General features: G+C 41.8%; 2 protein-coding genes across 2 annotated transcripts; both read left to right on the top strand.

Moving 5' to 3' along the window:
• Positions 1-99: 99 nt before the first annotated feature.
• Positions 100-6,628, top strand: ercc3 (excision repair cross-complementation group 3). Its single transcript, XM_076077897.1, has 15 exons — positions 100-259; positions 838-1,037; positions 1,167-1,403; positions 1,503-1,552; positions 1,646-1,781; positions 2,371-2,541; positions 2,665-2,869; positions 3,206-3,520; positions 3,696-3,880; positions 4,274-4,476; positions 4,582-4,678; positions 4,820-4,937; positions 5,041-5,159; positions 5,846-5,995; positions 6,123-6,628. The coding sequence occupies exons 1-15, from the start codon at positions 232-234 to the stop codon at positions 6,255-6,257; spliced, it is 2,349 nt and encodes a 782-aa protein (XP_075934012.1). The 5' UTR covers positions 100-231; the 3' UTR covers positions 6,258-6,628.
• Positions 6,629-8,044: 1,416 nt separating this feature from the next.
• On the top strand, positions 8,045-16,410 carry cyp27c1 (cytochrome P450, family 27, subfamily C, polypeptide 1). The gene is made up of 9 exons (XM_076077904.1): positions 8,045-8,418; positions 9,376-9,566; positions 9,897-10,096; positions 10,419-10,628; positions 11,496-11,659; positions 14,045-14,211; positions 14,482-14,560; positions 14,786-14,989; positions 15,521-16,410. The coding sequence occupies exons 1-9, from the start codon at positions 8,125-8,127 to the stop codon at positions 15,638-15,640; spliced, it is 1,629 nt and encodes a 542-aa protein (XP_075934019.1). The 5' UTR covers positions 8,045-8,124; the 3' UTR covers positions 15,641-16,410.
• The last annotated feature ends 1,983 nt before the right edge of the window (positions 16,411-18,393 follow it).

The following is an 18,393-nucleotide window of genomic DNA, read 5'->3' on the forward strand; positions in this document are numbered from 1 at the left end:
CAACCCTAAATTATATTTCCCCACAATTCTCAAATGAAGACTTTATTTTGAAGGCTGAGACCGGAATTATTACATTATTTTGGTGCACACGACACTGGTATTGTGTCGTAGCAACTGTCGTCACATAGCTAATGCAGTCCATCTTTGTGGGCTTTCAGGAAGACAATCGACGGATTATGAAGATATGTCTGTCATGTTTTGAAAGAAATTGCCTATTTAAGAATTTATAAAATGGGTAAAAAAGATAAAGGAGATCGGGGTGAGTTGCTAATGCTAGCTACGGTGTAACCTAGCTCACTGTTAGCTAACTGTATCTTAAACTTAAGGATATTGTGTAACGTTACTGAAACGCACATGTCCCCCGATGTGTATTGCTGATCAACACTGTAGCTTTGCATTTGGAGTCCTTGAACGCCTCATTCGATCATGTTAAACGGTAGCAGTTGTAGTGAAAGGGCGCAACGCTAAGTGAAACAACTTTGAAGAGTATAAAACACAGCCTAAATTTATATTTCAAAACTGAAATGCGTGTGTAATAAAGTAGCACAGTGACATATACGTGTGTGCTCTAATGTTAAAACGCATTACATGTGAGCTAAACGGTCAAATAGTTATAGAACAGAACAAGCTGTAATGCTAGTAAAGGAAGGATATTCCTTTATCTTGTATAGCAAAAACATATTAAATCACTGTGTATTAAAAGGAGTACTTATGTACCATGATATTGCCAGGAGTGCGCTAAAAACAAGAGAATTTACATTGATACATTTCTGTTGCCTGTTATTTGTCCACCTCTATTACTGCAAATGTTTTCTAACTCATGCTGTGGTCTTACAGACAAGAAGTCCAAAAAGCGTTTCTACGAGGAGGAAGAAGAGGAAGAAGAGGTAGTGGGCGGCGAGTCTCAGGAGGCCATACCTGCTGCTGCAGGGAAACATGTGGAAGAGTCCAGTACAAAACTGGACGAGTATGGCGCCAAAGACTACCGTGTTCAGATGCTGTTAAAGAATGATCACTCTTCACGTCCCCTCTGGGTGGTAAGACGTGTTTGTTTTACTAATTTAAAACTTGTGGTCCTCTTCCTGATTTTGCGGAATATTTTAAGCGGATTCTATTTGTTTTGTTTTCTCATCCTCTTTTTCTTTTTCCATTCCTCTCTCCTCCAGGCTCCAGATGGACACATCTTCCTGGAAGCCTTCTCACCAGTGTACAAGTACGCCCAGGATTTCATGGTGGCCATTGCCGAGCCGGTGTGCAGGCCCAACCATATCCATGAGTACAAGCTGACAGCCTATTCCCTGTATGCAGCTGTCAGTGTGGGGCTGCAGACCGCCGATATTGTAGAATACCTGCAGAAGCTCAGCAAGACGTCTGTGCCGGATGGAATCGTGCAGTTCATTAAGGTCTGAATGAGAGAGTGTCTTGTGCTTTTAGAGAAGAGGACAATTTATGTATGTATTATTTCTAATGCCAGGTGTGCTAATGTGGTTATTTACTCTCAGCTCTGCACGATGAGCTATGGCAAAGTCAAGCTGGTGCTCAAGCACAACAGGTAAGATCACTTCAGCAACTTTCCCTTCTGTCTCTACATCATTAATCATCCCGTCAGTGCTCTTCTTAAACTGTGCTGCATGTCTACCTTCAGGTATTTTGTGGAGAGTGCCTTCCCTGATGTGATCCAGCGGCTTCTGCAGGACAGCGTGATCCGGGATTGCCGTCTACGCACCGCAGACGGAGCGGACACTGAGCTTATTACTGAAGTCGTCCAGAGCAAGTCACTGGTATGCCATCCAAAACCCTTTTAATACTCACACACAACCATATAAAGTCATTTATTGCTGTTTTAAATTGGAATAGTCCATGGATTTAAACACATTTTAAAAATGTCTATTGTTTAATACCCAATAATAAAAGGTGAAAATGCAGATGCAAAAGATTAAAAACTTTCAACCATAACTTTCCTAATCTTCCACCAAAGAAGATTTACAATGACCCATTATTGGTGTGACCCCTGAACATTTAGATGCGTGTGTTGTAGTGTTGCACTATAGTGCATCGTGATGTGCTGTACTTCACAGGCTGGGGGCATATGAAGCAGCTACTGCTCAATGGCAGGACAACCAAGAAATGTAAACATGTGTGTAAAATGGGATCATGCACACATTTGAACAAAATAGTATTAATGACGTGAGGAAGGATGTCTTGTGATGCTGGAACAGAACAGTCAGATCAGGCTCTCTAGGTTTTTTCCCAACCTGTCAATTATTCTAATTAGAAAGCAATAAGTCATGTCCTGTTTTGGAAATATCACTGCAGAGGCCAACAGAAGTTGTAACTGTTGTCCTGGTCTTTTTCTGTGTCTCCTAAAAGATTTCCAAGTCTATTGAAGAAAGGGGGGGTACTTCTACCTCACAGCAGCCCGGCAATGGACAGACTTCAACCCAGCAGGTCCCCGAGGACATCTTCAGCTACTATGAGCAGATGGATAAAGAAGAAGAGGAGGAAGAAGAGACTCAGACTGTGTCTTGTGAGATCCGCCAGGTACACTTCAGATTTCTGTTCTTTTCCATTACTGCTGGCATTCATTAAGCTTATATTTTGTACCATGCTTATAATCGTATTTTTCTGCCCTACTCTGAACGGTTCTTCTCTGATCTGGTGTAGGAGATGATCGAAGAGCTGCAGAAGCGTTGTATTCAGATGGAGTACCCCCTGCTAGCCGAGTACGACTTTCGCAATGACACAGTCAACCCGGACATCAACATTGACCTGAAGCCCACTGCCGTGTTGCGGCCCTACCAGGAAAAGAGTTTGCGCAAGATGTTTGGGAATGGACGTGCTCGCTCTGGGGTCATCGTGCTGCCCTGCGGTGAGACGGCTGGTTTACTGTACTCGATGGAGGACGGAACATTGAGTGACAAAAAACAGAAAGGACACCCCCAAAGCATTTCATCACAATAGAAATACAGTCTTGAAATGGCAAAAAAATGGTAGAACTGGAATATGAAATAATAATATATGATATCAAATATTTAAAATGTTTGCTTAGCCCATAATAAACAAGGGATAGACTGCTGAACGTGGCAGATTTTTCTTTCATCTTAATGTTGGCGTACGCCCTCAACAAAAAGTATGAGTTACTATAAGTACTCTGTGTGTAAAAAGCTTGTATGTCTTAATATTTTATCTCCGCTTTGCTTTCCAGGAGCGGGCAAATCCCTGGTGGGCGTGACAGCGGCCTGCACGGTACGCAAGCGCTGCCTGGTGTTGGGGAACTCCTCGGTGTCCGTGGAGCAGTGGAAGGCTCAGTTCAAGATGTGGTCCACTATCGATGACTCTCAGATCTGCCGCTTCACCTCAGACGCCAAGGACAAGCCCATCGGCTGCTCGGTGGCCATCAGCACCTACTCCATGCTGGGTCACACCACCAAGCGCTCCTGGGAGGCAGAGAGAGTCATGGAGTGGATGCGGAGCCAGGAGTGGGGTCTCATTATCCTGGATGAGGTGCACACTATCCCCGGTGAGCTGTTATTGCACATCAGTTTTCCAGACGGCTCAATATTGCGTTCCAATGTAACAGCGTTACGCAAAGAGTATTTTGAAGTTTGAGGTTTTTGGATACAACGGGATATAGACACCAAATATAGTGAGATTAATCTACATGTTAACATAAGAATTTTGTGCTTTCTCTGTAGCCAAGATGTTTCGTCGGGTTCTGACCATTGTGCAGGCACATTGCAAAATGGGGCTCACTGCCACACTGGTCAGGGAAGACGACAAGATTGTGGACCTGAACTTCCTAATTGGGCCTAAACTATTTGAAGCCAACTGGATGGAATTGCAGAACAATGGCTACATTGCCAAAGTCCAGTGTGCAGAGGTGAGTCTTGCAGTGTTATACAGTCAATTTCGATAAAGGGACATACACATCGTATTTATAAGTAGTCAGCGTTGATTGAGTGCTCTTCTCTGTATGGACTTGATGGATGTTGAGCTGTCTCCTGTGAGTAAAATCAGTCGGCTTGCCGAGTTGTGTGGAGCAATGTGCAAAAAGTTGATTAATTTGTGTTGGTGTATCTCATGTACTAGAGTTCATTTCTTTATGAAAGTGCGTAACATTGCGGCTATATGAACCTCCATATCACATGACTCAACGATATTTAAACATGGCTCTTTCAACTAGCTGCAGTCAAGATTCAACATAACAAGTACAAATGAGCACGTTTCGCTTTGATGATGCTTTCTGAACAATGTACCCATGTCTGCGCTCCAGGTGTGGTGCCCGATGTCTCCAGAGTTTTACAGAGAGTACGTGGCCATCAAGACGAAGAAGCGCATCCTGTTTTATACCATGAACCCCAATAAGTTCCGCGCTTGCCAGTTTCTCATTCAGTTCCACGAGCGGCGCAATGACAAGATTATGGTCTTCGCTGACAACGTGTTTGCCCTGAAGGAATACGCCATTCGCCTCAACAAGTAAGTTATTTACAACAAGAGCGGCATTTCGAATGGTTCAGTGAACTGCCTGTTCAGGTCCGATTTCTCAAGGTTTTTAATTCTGTTGTGATTTTTCCTCTCCAGGCCTTACATCTATGGTCCGACCTCTCAGGGGGAACGAATGCAGATTTTACAGAACTTCAAACACAACCCCAAGATCAATACCATTTTCATCTCCAAGGTAGACCAACCAAACTATTTTCCTCTATGTAATATATGGACCACACTCATTCAGCCATGTGCCCCTTTGTGGACAGTAGGTGGCATACCACTGTATTAGACAACTGAATACAGTTTGAGTGTCATTCATTTGCCTCGACAGGTTGGAGACACCTCATTTGACCTGCCAGAAGCCAATGTTCTGATCCAGATCTCCTCTCATGGTGGATCACGCAGACAGGAGGCCCAGAGGCTTGGCAGAGTCTTACGAGCCAAGAAAGGTCAGTATGTCTGCAGAAAATAGAAAAAACTGATATTGTTTGCCTATGCATGAAACACGCTGATGTAGCTGTTTTATCTACCTCCAACTGTCTGCTTGCTTAGGAATGGTAGCAGAGGAGTACAACGCGTACTTCTACTCACTCGTGTCTCAGGACACCCAGGAGATGGCTTACTCCACCAAGAGGCAGAGGTTCCTGGTGGACCAAGGTTACAGCTTTAAGGTTTGTTCACCATTGTGGCAACTTGTCATCGTCACACCATTTCACCTTATTTGTGTCTCCCCCTCGAAATTGCACCACAGATTTGACCCTGTTCATACTCCAGATTGTACAGTTCTGCCACAGCAGCACCAACATAGTTAGTTGGTGTTTTTAAATTACAAAACATTACAAATTGGATTTTCTTTGTTCCGTTTCTGTTATTTATTCAGTTTCTATTCTCTATTGCTATTATGTTTTCAAAAGTGTTTGGTTTCATCAGATCCATTCTGGCTAGACTTGTATAGTGGGAAGGGGTCCAAGACTCACTAACACTGAGGGATTCTGGCAACAACCAACAGGAGTTTACTTTCGAGGGACAAAACAAAGAATGAACCGGAAAAGAAACTGGTTTCAGAAAAGGAATCTTCCGCTCACAGAGATAGTTTACATAGACGGGGACTCCACCCGTTCTGTTGTAGATGGACATCTACACAATTTAATTTAGAGGAATAGAGTTTAAATCAAATAACAAAATGCCTAAATCTATTTATTTAATTTATTTGTGAAAAAGTATTCAGGACAAATGGGAACATGTGTATGAATTAGAAAAAGTGTGCTTGATCGTTGGTCCTCATTTACGTGACACCTCATTCTTGTACCATTTACAAAGACCATCTCTATGATGTCATGTTCCCTTTCTTTCATAGGTGATCACAAAGTTGGCAGGTATGGAGGAAGGGGACTTAATGTTCTCGACAAAGGACGAGCAACAGCAGCTGCTTCAGAAGGTTCTAGCTGCTTCAGACCTGGACGCTGAGGAGGAAGTGGTGGCAGGGGAGTTGGGCGGACGACCACAGGTGAGGACTTTTGCTAAACCTGGACTCAGAAAGAACGTACACTTCATTGCCTTTGAATTGTGCTGTTGTGTATAACAATATACTCACTTGTCGTCCGTCCCCCCCCCCCCCCCCGCTTCCTTATCAGTTCTCAAGGCGAACGGGAACCATGAGCTCCATGTCAGGTGCAGATGACACAGTCTACATGGAATATCAGAGTCGAGGCAGCAAAGCCGCACTAGGCAAGGGCATTCATCCTCTGTTCAAGCGCTTCAGAAAGTAGGAGCACTGCCTCACACCCTGATACCTCAAGACGGACTCAGTTGCAGCAAGGCAACAGGACAAAGTTGGGGCGCAATAATAATGTATATGGACTGGAGTCAGCTACTTGATATTTGCCCTACGTGGACTAACCCTTGTCTTATCTACTGTTGGTGTGTGCTTCACACCAACAGCAGGAAACCATTGATATTGGACATTTTTTTTGTAAATTTGGCTACCTTTTACACAGTAAGATGTGACGGACTAAGCCCACATAATCAGATCACAATAATCTGTTTCTGATGTTAGTTATTCAATATGTTTTGTTCTGGAACTTTCATCTTTTAAATGTTGCTAAATATGTTACGTAAAATAAATGAAAGCTCTTTGGTTGTTGTTTTCTTTGTGTGTTTTTTTCAAGTCATAAGTCGTTACATCCGTAAATGCAGGAGGCTAAAATTAATGTTAATCTCTTACAAAATGTATAATAATTTAAAGTTGTATGTTATATAGAGTGGTGTTTAACATTCACAAGTCTGGCAAAATTTAACATGTCAACATTCAAAATGAATAACTATAGAAAAAAAAAAAGCTATAATATAAAATGTGTCCCTGCCAGCAATCACAGCGACACTAGGGACTACTGGGTACACATTACAGTCCACCAATTTATTTTAATTTACCTGAGAAAAGAAATGTAGCTGTAAGATAATTTTTCCCCTTGGAAGAATGGAAAGAGGGAAAGCTTTTATCTTCATTTGTGCTTGGCATGAGTAAAAGCCGGGGATAGAGAAGGGTGAGGGGTCGGGGTCTACTTCCTCTGCTTATGGATGATTCGAGGACATCCCAAAAACAACATTCAGTCTGGTGCCTTGTGCAAGCTGCCAAAGTGGTGAGTGTGGAAATACCCCCCTCTGCCTAGCCACCCTTCTCTCTACCACAGGGAACGGTAACCTGAATCGCCCTTTCGTTGGCCGGGTCAATTTAATCCCTGTGTTGTGACCTCAGGAGACTTGAGGTTTATTGAAGGAGCAATACGTAGTAATGAAGATTTGAATTAACGTGTTTGTTGAGATGGGAATCCAACTAAAGCACATATATCACAGTGTGAGGTGTTCTGATTCACATCCTAATAATTGATGCGTGGTTTGTAAGTAACTTGTGATTGTCAACCTCTAAAAAGAGCCAAAAACATCCGATTTAGCTCAGTGATTTGATTGATCAGAAAAGGTGATAAAAAGCCATCATAAGATCACAAGCAGTGATGCGTTCAGGGTTGAAATCTCCACTTGAGGATCTGACATCAACCATTCATGTTTTGTAAAGCTTCAAGATAAATCCCGTGCCTCCATGAGCTCCAGATTTAGACAACGTTTCTTTGCAATCTTAATCTGAACGTGGATCGAGATGACATGAGCTAGACTGTGGGGGGGGGGGTGGGGGGGGATTGTCCTTTGTTTTATGATTTATGTCAACATACAAGTTGGCCTCATACTGCGTTAATCCCATTAACATGTATTCAATGTGTGTGGGTGCACATGCTGATTGATGTTGTGATGTAAGAATATTTAGTCACATTGTAGCGCACTCCTTTTTGCAATGAAAGACTGAACCCATTCGCCTTTTTGGGGAAACGCCCACACCCGAATACAGAGTTATCCCTCCCTTCTTCTGAAGCGAACATCCAATCCTCTTCCACCTCTGTGGTTGTACAAGCGACCCTTTTAAAGCGTTCCATAATGCAATACCGCCTAACTTCACCTAATCTGTAAGGGAGGAGTGCGTTTGCATGTGCCAGGGTCATGCATTTGTAGATGTGAACACTGACGCTTTTGGACTTTGCAAATCGTTTTTTTTTAAACACAGAACCACCGAAAAGTATCCAAACAATGGCAATCCTGAATCATTTTACGACAGCGTGTTGGAAGAATCTTCAAGGCGACCGGATGAATAAGCAGCTGTTCTTCCTTTTACGCGCCTTGCACAAGTCAGCAGCCAGCGAGGCTTCAGGAATCTCCGCAGCTGGAGAAGAGGCCATGCCAGACAGACTGATCACACCGGTGGCGGATGTTGGCGAGAAAACCAGAATCATGACCCTGAAGGAGATGCCTGGACCCAGCACCTTATCCAACTTGGTCGAGTTCATCTGGAGAGACGGGTTTAGCAGAATTCATGAAATTCAGGTAATGTTGTAGATATATAACGTTACCTTTCTTTTGTGATTGGTTTCGTTTTGTATGGTAGATAAAGTTATTTCTTTGCAGCGAGCCCGTGTATTCTCAGCGTCAGCAAAATTTGCCACCTATGCGTAAAATGGCACAGAGTTGCGTAAAGGTGCACCAGAAGTTTGGTCGCAGGTCATCTTTCCACTCCAGGGTACGAGTTTTTACAGCAGTGTGCAAAGGACTTTCAAACTACAATGAAGGTGTTAGCTCAAAAACAACACAGCAAATAATCTTGTTGTAAATCGCTTTAAATCTCTAAATCTGTGGAGAAAATCTTTAAAAGGCTGTGAAAGGAAATGGAATGAGCCAAGCCTAGGTGTTAATCAGCATGAGCAACACGTACAAAGACAATATACAAAATAAGTACCTGTTTTGTTACATTTACCTTATAGTAGTATCAGGACAAGTAGTTACTCATCTTCAGAAAAGTGGACCCAAACTGATAATGACACACACTGTAATGGCTTATCTAAAAAGAACCATGAGCTCAGATAAACCCCTCTTTCTGTTTTAATTGAATCATCATCGGTGCAGCTGTGCGAACATTAGCATTTGCCATAGGCATTGAAATATTGGCATTACTCCTGACTGACCCAGCATTCAGACAAAGAAAGGTTGGTATCTTATGATGGGGGCTAAATGAAGACTTAAGTAAGGTCATTATAACATCTTTACCATTATGACTTGATCTGCTTCAATCAGATACAATCAAAAATACATTAATATTTCCAATCTAAATCAATCATAGATTTAACCTAATGGCCTGTATCTGCATATACACATATCCTATGTTACATTACATTTTGATTTTATAAAGAATATATCAGTCTAAAGGAGTGAAATCAGTCCTGGATTTCCTCCAAAAGAAACAAATGTGACTACTAATTTGTTTTGTGTGTCTCTACTGCTTTATAGATGGAGCACAGGAAGAAGTTTGGCAAAATTTTCAAATCCCGTTTTGGGCCCCAGCTGGTGGTCTCAGTGGCTGACCGTGACTTGGTAGCGGAGGTGCTGAGAGCTGAGGGGGTGGCCCCTCAGAGAGCAAACATGGAGTCCTGGAAGGAGTACAGAGACATGATAGGCAGTTCCACTGGCCTCATCTCAGCGTGAGTCCCCCTTCAACCTTTGATCTTTGAGTCTAGAGGACAAGGACCTCCTGAAATTTGTGATTGCCATATGTGTAGATGGACATAACACAAAACTTTGTGTTGGGGCTACATTTCCAGGGTTAGCTCACTCATACTTCTATATAGTCTGCTTTTGTTTCTATGAACTCTTTTGGCATCAATACCCTTAGCTTTTCAACGGCTTCACCGCTATAATTCTTAATAAAAACAAATACGTTTCCTCCAAATACGTCTGTGAATGTCCTGCATTAATACAAAACAACACACAGGATGCCAAAGATTCACCTTAGATTGTGTCCTGTTCTCCAGTGAGGGAGAAGATTGGCTGAAGATGCGGAGCGTGCTCAGGCAGCTCATCATGCGTCCCCGTGATGTAGCAGTCTTTTCTGATGACGTGAACAAAGTGGTAGATGACCTCATCAAGAGAGTTTGTATTCTGCGCACCCAGGAGCCTGATGGAGCAACTGTCCACAATGTGAATGACCTCTTCTTCAACTATGCCATGGAAGGTTTGTAAAGACCCCACAAAGGGCGTTTGTGAATTAATTTGATGTTGGAAAAAAGGCGGATTTGAAAAGGATGGTGTAGGTTCGGTATGGGTGAGGGGAAGAGGCCTTCAGAGAGGACAACATTGAGGCAGGAAGAGGTGATAGCAGAGAGGCAAGAGACAGGAAAAAGATAAATAAACCCTGTGCACATTGTGATGCATCTGTGTTACATTCCAGTTAGACTTCAGGAACATGTGATGGTAAAGAACCCTTGCCGCTTTCCAACTGTACAGAAAAACATTTTCAAATTCTGTTTCCCTCTTCCTTGTCATTGTCTTTACAGGTGTGGCAGCCATTTTGTACGAGTCCCGATTAGGCTGTTTGGAAAATGAGATTCCCCAGCAAACCCAAGACTACATCGGCGCGCTGCACCTCATGTTCAGCTCCTTCAAGACAACCATGTATGCAGGGGCCATCCCCAAGTGGCTCCGACCTGTCATCCCCAAACCATGGGAGGAGTTCTGTCTCTCCTGGGATGGCCTCTTCAAATTCAGTAAGTGTATTCATATTGACCACAACAGGCACAAAAACAACTTTTTTAGTATACTTTTATGTGCCAACGGACGATCTGCCTGCAGTAACTAGAGTACTTTCACATTAAAAGGGCATTCCAGCAGTTCATTACTAAATTGAAGCAGAGGAGGCAGAGATATCCTGATTTATGGCCCCTGGTAAGGGTCAAAGTTCCAAAAACTCTGGACGCTATGACATGGCCCTTAAGCCCAAATGCCATCATCAGGAGTTGTTTTTTTCAGACTTGACCAAGCTTCTCCAGAGCCACAAAGGAAATTATACAACTTCTTTTCACAGACCTAGGAGCACTCTCCATGGTAAAAGCGATGTAATGCTTCTCCAAGATTTCCTGTGCTTTTTATCTGGATGACTAGAAGGACTTTTAAGAAAGTTGTTGACTTTTAAAAGACACACAATAGGATTTCTTTGCACCATCCAAAAAACAATTGAGGCAGAGAGATGTACAGTATGACCTAAAGTACCACTTCACATGTTTCCAGAATGGCTTCCTCCAAACATCATTAGAAATAGTTTTCAGTGTGTAAATATGTTAGATAAGGCTTTTTCTGTGGTACTTAAAAAACAAACAAAACAAAAAAGCAGTACAGCTTGGTTCTGGCTAAGCATTTGCAAACCTTTGTTTTATTTAGATAAATAGCCTGGCATCAATAGAAAGGAATTTTGGTTTGCATATAAATCTCTGCTACTCTACAATGAGATAGTGGGAGTATGGGGCCCCTCTGTAAGTGTTTTTTTTCCTTCTCATTTCCTTCACTACCCTCTTTCACCGCCTCTTCCTTCCCCCCTTTCCATTCATCCCAACTTGTTTTACTCTGTCTGATCCCAGGCCGTCTTCACGTTGATAAGAGGCTTGCAGAGATCGAGGCACAGCTAGAGCGGGGAGAGGACGTGAAGGGGGGACTGCTCACACACTTGCTCATTAACAAGGAGATGACCATGGAGGAGATCTACGCCAATTTAACGGAGATGCTACTGGCTGGGGTCGACACGGTGTGTGTGTGTGCGCCTCTGTTTAATTATATGTACAGAGAGGGGTTTGAGGAGTGTAGAGGTTCTTTAGCTGGAGGAGTTGGGAGTCGCACAAGTGTGTGTGTGTGTGTGTGTGTGTGTGTGTGTCGGCGTTCGTGTTCAGTCTTGAGTTTCAAGGGTTGGGTTTTCTGGCGCCACATCCATGCCTGTGTGGCTGTGCCAGCGTCAGGTCAGACCAGTGAATTGGAAGGTTACACAATATCCCACTGACTCACTCAGATTTGGTTTCTTTTCATTTGTCATTGTCTGTTAGATCTACACAGGGGGAGCTTTTGTCTTTTTTTTTCTCCTTCACCAGACATCTGTGTTGTGTGTTCATGTGTTTCGACATTCGAACCTAATTAGATAGCAGTTGTTAAAAAATAAGACTTTTGGTTTGATGACATTGAAGTATCTTTTTCGAGGGAAAGTTTTACCTTTTGAATTGGCAGATTAAAGAATAGAGAAATGGGGAAAAACACTGGAGGAGAGCAGAGACATGTGATACGGTCTCAGCCAACTGAGTCATCAGATGCCCCTCACACGGCACAATTCAACAGACGGAAAGTTAAAGAGGTTCTCAAAAAATATTTGAAATTAAAATGAAAATATAAAATATTCCTGAAACTAGAAAATCTTTTGCCGGATAATGCTCGATGCTCCAACTGTTTCACACTTGTCTGGTATGTGTTTGCATCTGCACTTGTGTGCACATGTGCACAGTTACTGCCTAATTTGTTTAGGGTACTGTCAAATTAATGATAATTATGGGTGTAGAAAGTTTTGTTCTGAGCTGGGGGCCAAGGGATTAAAGGGTGTGTGTGTTTTTGTTAAACTTGCGGTAACGGCCACGTCCTGGTCGGGGGTGGATTTAGCTGAGCCATTACCTGACCCCGTGGTGCATTTCCCTTTACTCAGTGCACACACAAGAGCTGTCAAGACACATTAGCTACAGCCAGAGTTATATCCCAGACTGGGCAGAGGTGAGATGAGGGGGAGAAAAAAAAGGGGGTTGGCCTGAGGAAGAGTGACTCTGTTATAAAACCGCAAAGGTTGGGGGGGCTGGCGTCACAAGCGGGGGAGAAATGACGAATTGGGGGTACGATGGATGTTAGAGATGTTTGAAGAGGAGATGTTATGAATGCACAGGGGAAGCCTCAGTCTTTCAGAGCTGTTTTTGGATGAGCTTTTGTCATATGATTACTCTCTGGCTTTGTCTGAGGTGTTGCCAGCATCTGTCCCAGCCGGGGTTGATTGGTTGCAAGTTGGTTAGATGGGGAGAGGGGGATGACAAAGTGGGAGGGAGAATCTGAGGAAGAACAGGGAGAAGAGGTGGGAGATGGAACAGTGAGAAGGATGGTGGGGCCTATACAAGGATACAACCTCTTTTGATCATCAGTTGGAGATACTGACCTCTGGAGGGTGTATTCAGTGTGATAGGGGGAAAAACAAGGCTGGACCTCTGATACCAGTATATGTCATGAAATGCATGGGTGGAAAATGGAGGAGGCTGGATGGAAAGAGAGGCAGGATGCCAGATAAAAAAAAGATGTGGTTTGGAGTAACAAGGAATTTGATACAGTGAGTAAAGATATGATGTGAATACAGGGTAGATGATACACGTTTCCATATAATTTGCTCCCCTGCCTATGTCATTGATATTACTTTTTCAGTGACTTATGAGTCAGAAAAAGGACAAATTGAGAACAGAAGATGGGATGACAGGGACAAGTTGGTAGGGCGGTCACAAAAAAGGAAAGGGGAAATAAAAATCTGGGTGTGTCTGATGACAAAGGGAAACCACAAGATGTGTGGGAAATGTGTGTGGAGGGAAAACGGCGAGAGGTGAGACTGGTTTAAAATTCCACTCGTTATTTGGATTATTTTCAATGCTGCAAATTGAAAATAATCTGCGCACTAAAAATAGTCCTACTTTTCAGTTCTGCGTAACCTAATTACGGTTTTGGACTGCACCCTGTAATGCTGCTGTTGTAAACATGTCGAACAATATATGGATTTAATGAAGGTGCAATAGGATGAGAAGGCTGAGTGAAGTAAGACGAGGGATTAAGAGCTCTGAGTGCAGCTGGTGGAGTGACCTCGAGTGTCCTCACAGCACGTGGAATTAGCTCCCTCTCCCTCAATGCCGCTCACGGTTTCCCTAAACGTATGCAACTTCACAGAAACTCTTGTATCAGCTGGCAATTGTAGTCAAACCTATTGCAAAACATCAATAAAGAAAAGGCAAAATCTCCACAGCAATTTAATTTATGAGCAAATTAACAATGCTAATGTATTACACATTCAAAGAGTAATGTCTACCACAGATTTTGTTTTTTAATAAGATATCCTTTTCAATTATCTTAGACATCCTTCACCCTGTCCTGGGCCAGCTACCTGTTGGCACGGCACCCTCATGTACAGCAGCAAATCTTTATGGAAGTGAAGAGGACTCTGGGACCAGGAGCAGTAGCCACAGCCGACGATGTCCCTCGTCTGCCTCTCATCAGAGGGCTGGTCAAAGAGACACTCAGGTGCAGACTGCATGGATAGTTCTACTCTTTACGTTTTTTTGGTTTTCCCTCACTTGCAATGTTCGAAACAACTCAGCAATATTTTTGTATTCTTTAAAAGTTAGGCGTTCCCTTTGTTCAGTGTGTTCACATCTTTCATTCCTTCATTATCTTTCTCTGTGTGGGGCTTTTACTTATCCGATATTCTTAAACTCAAACTTTAGAAGAAAGCTCAATATATAGTATAGTGCTGTTGAATAACAGTCTTTGTGTACCCCTCCCTTGGAGCAGGCTTTTCCCAGTTCTCCCTGGCAACGGAAGGATTACCCAGGATGACTTGGTGGTGGGCGGATACTTCATCCCTAAAGGGGTAAGGCGACTGGAGGCATAATAGATGCCAGTTCTCTAGAGTGTGCATGTTGCTGAAGAAAAAGCATGACCATAAGAGAAGCCAAAAACATTACAGTGGGACCAGATGTAACATGATCCTGCATTACTCACACATCTCTTCCTTCCCCTCATGTACAATAGCCCAGCTGTTTTCATTACACAACTGACAGCTTTTTTTGTTTGTTTTGTTTTCTCACTTTGTCAGACTCAGTTGGCCCTTTGTCACTACTCCACATCTTTCGAGGAAGAGAACTTTGCCGATGCTTCAGACTTCCGACCGGATCGCTGGATACGGAAAGATTCCACGGATCGTGTCGACAACTTTGGCTCGATTCCCTTTGGCTACGGCATCAGGAGCTGCATTGGCAAGAGAGTAGCAGAGTTAGAGATGCATCTAGCTCTCACACGGGTAGGGAATTAATCACTTGGCTAGACACAATGTGTATTCAAACATGTTTTATAAATATCCACTAATATGAATGAATGAAGTTCTTATATTGTGTCATGCATACAACAGTGCCCAGCCCTCATGGGTATGCAAGAAACCGTAAATGTATATAAGCCAGCTCCAGGGCTTCATTGTGTACAACAAAAATCACTGACAAAACAATTCCTTTATAATACTGAAGAAATCTGTGTAAATACTAATTAAAGGCCCATCAAGCTTTTGACGTTTGCAAGCTTAAACACTAAAGCTTTCGATGTCAGGGTTTTGTTAAATCATATCATTGACAAATTGACATTCTTTAATTATTATAGTCTGTGTAGTACAAAAAGAAAATCGTTCAGATTTTCTATTTCTCCCAAATCTCATAGCTCACACACTCCCTGAATATTCTTTTAATCTGCCAGCCTCAATGGCCAGAACAAGCGTACAAGTTCCCAGCTGTGTAAGTCATATACTCTGATTGACTTCTCTGTGTCTTTGCTACCTGTGCAGCTCATTCAAAAGTTCCACATCTGCATGTCTCCTCGCACCGCTGATGTCAAGGCCAAAACCCACGGCCTGCTGTGCCCTGCTGCCCCCATCCACCTGCAGTTCATCGACCGGGAGATCTAGACTCGGACTCCATAAGTTCTACTCCACTGTAGTTTTACTTTAAAGCACTGATTCATTATTGTTTTTTTTGTTTTGAAGCTTTTAGTACACCTTCCATTGTTAGATTGTAGATACCAATCTGAGATTGAGGTTTTACTCAGGCAAAGTGTCTCAATGTCTCCTGTTTGTTAGTGAGGAGGACACAAAAACAGTACTGGACCAGTAATGTAAAGATAGAAGCCGTTTGAAGTATATTATTTGAATGTAATGAAAATCACTTCAGTTTGGCCTTTTACTCCTTCCATGTATTCTATTCAAAATAGTGAGTGGGAAAATGAACTATAATCTTTAAACTTAAACTGTATTTTGGTTATATTAATGTGCATACGTGTATGTAATGTGTGCACAAGCGTTAATTCATAATCACGCGGTTTCCTTCCTAAGTTTGAGAAAGCAATTCACTAAGAATGTTGAAGGGTATGAATGTACTGAAAACCAGCTGTTTTAAGAGGTACAGTATGTATATAACGGGCTTTGTTTTAAGATGTGTGAATACAAGCATTTTACCAGCATTGCGGATATTTAGATTTTATTGAGATGGATAATGTATGTTACTGACCAGTTTTTGCACGAGGAAAGAGACAAGTTGTTGGATTGTGCTATTATGAAGGATCACACTGGTTTGAATGGAAGGAAATGGAAGCTTTAACATCTTTATATTTATCTGCTCTTGTATCTTTCACTATCCTTTTTTACTGCAACAATAAAAATGATCTGAATATTCTTTTAAACATTGTGCTGTGTTGTCCTTTGTCAAGGTCTTTAAAACCACAGTATTTTTTTAAATGTCAGTTTCACCAGTGTATCACAGCTCGAGGTTTACAAAGCAAGTGCTTATTGTATTTTTTAAAAACTATAAAACACAGAACAAAGAAAACATGGGATGAATAAAGAACAGAAATCTTTCCTCTGTGTATGAGTTGATGTACATTCACACTGATGCACTGTAACCAATAAATGCATGATTCCAGGGACTAAAATGGTCTGTGCATGAAGTTTAATTTATTTGCCATTGTTCATGTTGTATAATGAACAATGTCAGATTATGGGTATTGCCCAATTTCATTAATGTACTTGTGCTCATGCAAATGTATACTGATGCTTGTGAGTTCGTTCTACGATAGCCGATGCTGCTTAAACGCGGTTAACGGTTTGGGTCCATGCACGAAGTATAATTAATATGCCATTGTTCACGTTGTATAATGGATAATGTCAGATTAGGGGTATTGCCTAATCTCATTGGTGTATTTGTGCAAATGTGTCCAGCTACGTGTGAGTTTGTTGTTCGATAGCCGATGAAACGTAGTTAATGCTTGGCCTGTGTTGTTGAACCTGTATTGAATGAACACGTGCAATCCAATTTCGTGCACCAAAATATCTGCTTGTTCCATTATTCAACTTTAATAATGAAAAGTGAGTCAAGGAGGCCGAGACCTGGAAACAGACGGCTCACCTTCAAAGTAAATGTTGCGCGTTTGCTCCAGCAATCAATTTAAGGAGGGCTAAATCAAATAAACAAAAATTATAAATAATGAACATAATAAATGACTGTCATAAAGTCATATTTCTGCCACTTTCCCACAAAAACAAAGAGAAAAAAACTGCCAATGGGCGCAAACACTGAATTATTTGTATGTAATGATTCATTATATTATCAATTTAGTTATTTAAAAAAAGGCTTCCTAAACTATTTGGGTGAGTGGCTATAGTGTTGAGACTTGTGATGAGTCTGACTGTAAAAAGAGTTAATTTACCTTGAACTTTGACTTTATTGCTGGCTCTGTTGTCATCCCATGTAAAATCTTTCAAGTTTATTTACTGTTCGCACTTTTAACTATTCTACTTAAAATCAAATAGATGAATGAATAAAAAATAGCTGGATTATCCTCTGGCATATAACAAAAATGAATCCAGGGTTATGCAGAGGGTGCTTTACCATCATCACATCGCTTACGAATCATTAATTAATGTACTTTAATTAGACGAGACCTGTGCTAACTTTGACTTCATTAGCATTTTCAATACGACAGTCTGCGACAGGGTGCTTATGTTTCTGCTCACAGCACGGGTCTGTATTACAATGCTTATTAGCAATAGTAATAACATATAAAACACATTTTCACTCTTCAAATTGCTTTCCCTTTAATGAATTACAGACGTCTTCTACCCATGCCTGCTGCCTGTTGGCATCACGGTAACATTGATTTCAGGCCAGCGAATCAGCTCCTTCCCATCTAAAAACTCTATTTCCGACTCATTTGTCATCTATTATTGCTTCCTTGTTAAATAACATTTAATTGATTCAGTGAAGGCGACACAGAGACACTCCACACATGAAAAGCAAAATTAAGTTGTGCAATAACTTTATGAGATAGAAATTAGATCTGCATGGTTCTATGACCTCAGTAATTGTCCCCAAGTGCACGTGTCAAAGCTTGTCAAAGCACAACAAGCCTCATGCTATATAGTTATGTAAAATGATCAGTACACTGTAGTTAATAAACAGGTTCTGGGTTTAATTAAACAACTTTTAATGAACAAACTTGCCTTGTTCAGACACAGGCAAAGACAGAGCCAGCAATAAAGTCAAAGTTCAGGTAAATTAACTTTTTTTACAGTCAGACTCATCACAAGTCTCAACACTATAGCCTGTATCATTCCCCCAAATAGGTTAAGAAGCCTTTTTTTAAATAAATAAATTGATAATATGATGA

This window comes from Anarhichas minor, unplaced genomic scaffold (genome assembly GCF_050575085.1).
Source record: "Anarhichas minor isolate MPS153535 unplaced genomic scaffold, ASM5057508v1 ptg000062l, whole genome shotgun sequence".
NCBI classification, from domain to species: Eukaryota; Metazoa; Chordata; class Actinopteri; order Perciformes; family Anarhichadidae; genus Anarhichas; species Anarhichas minor.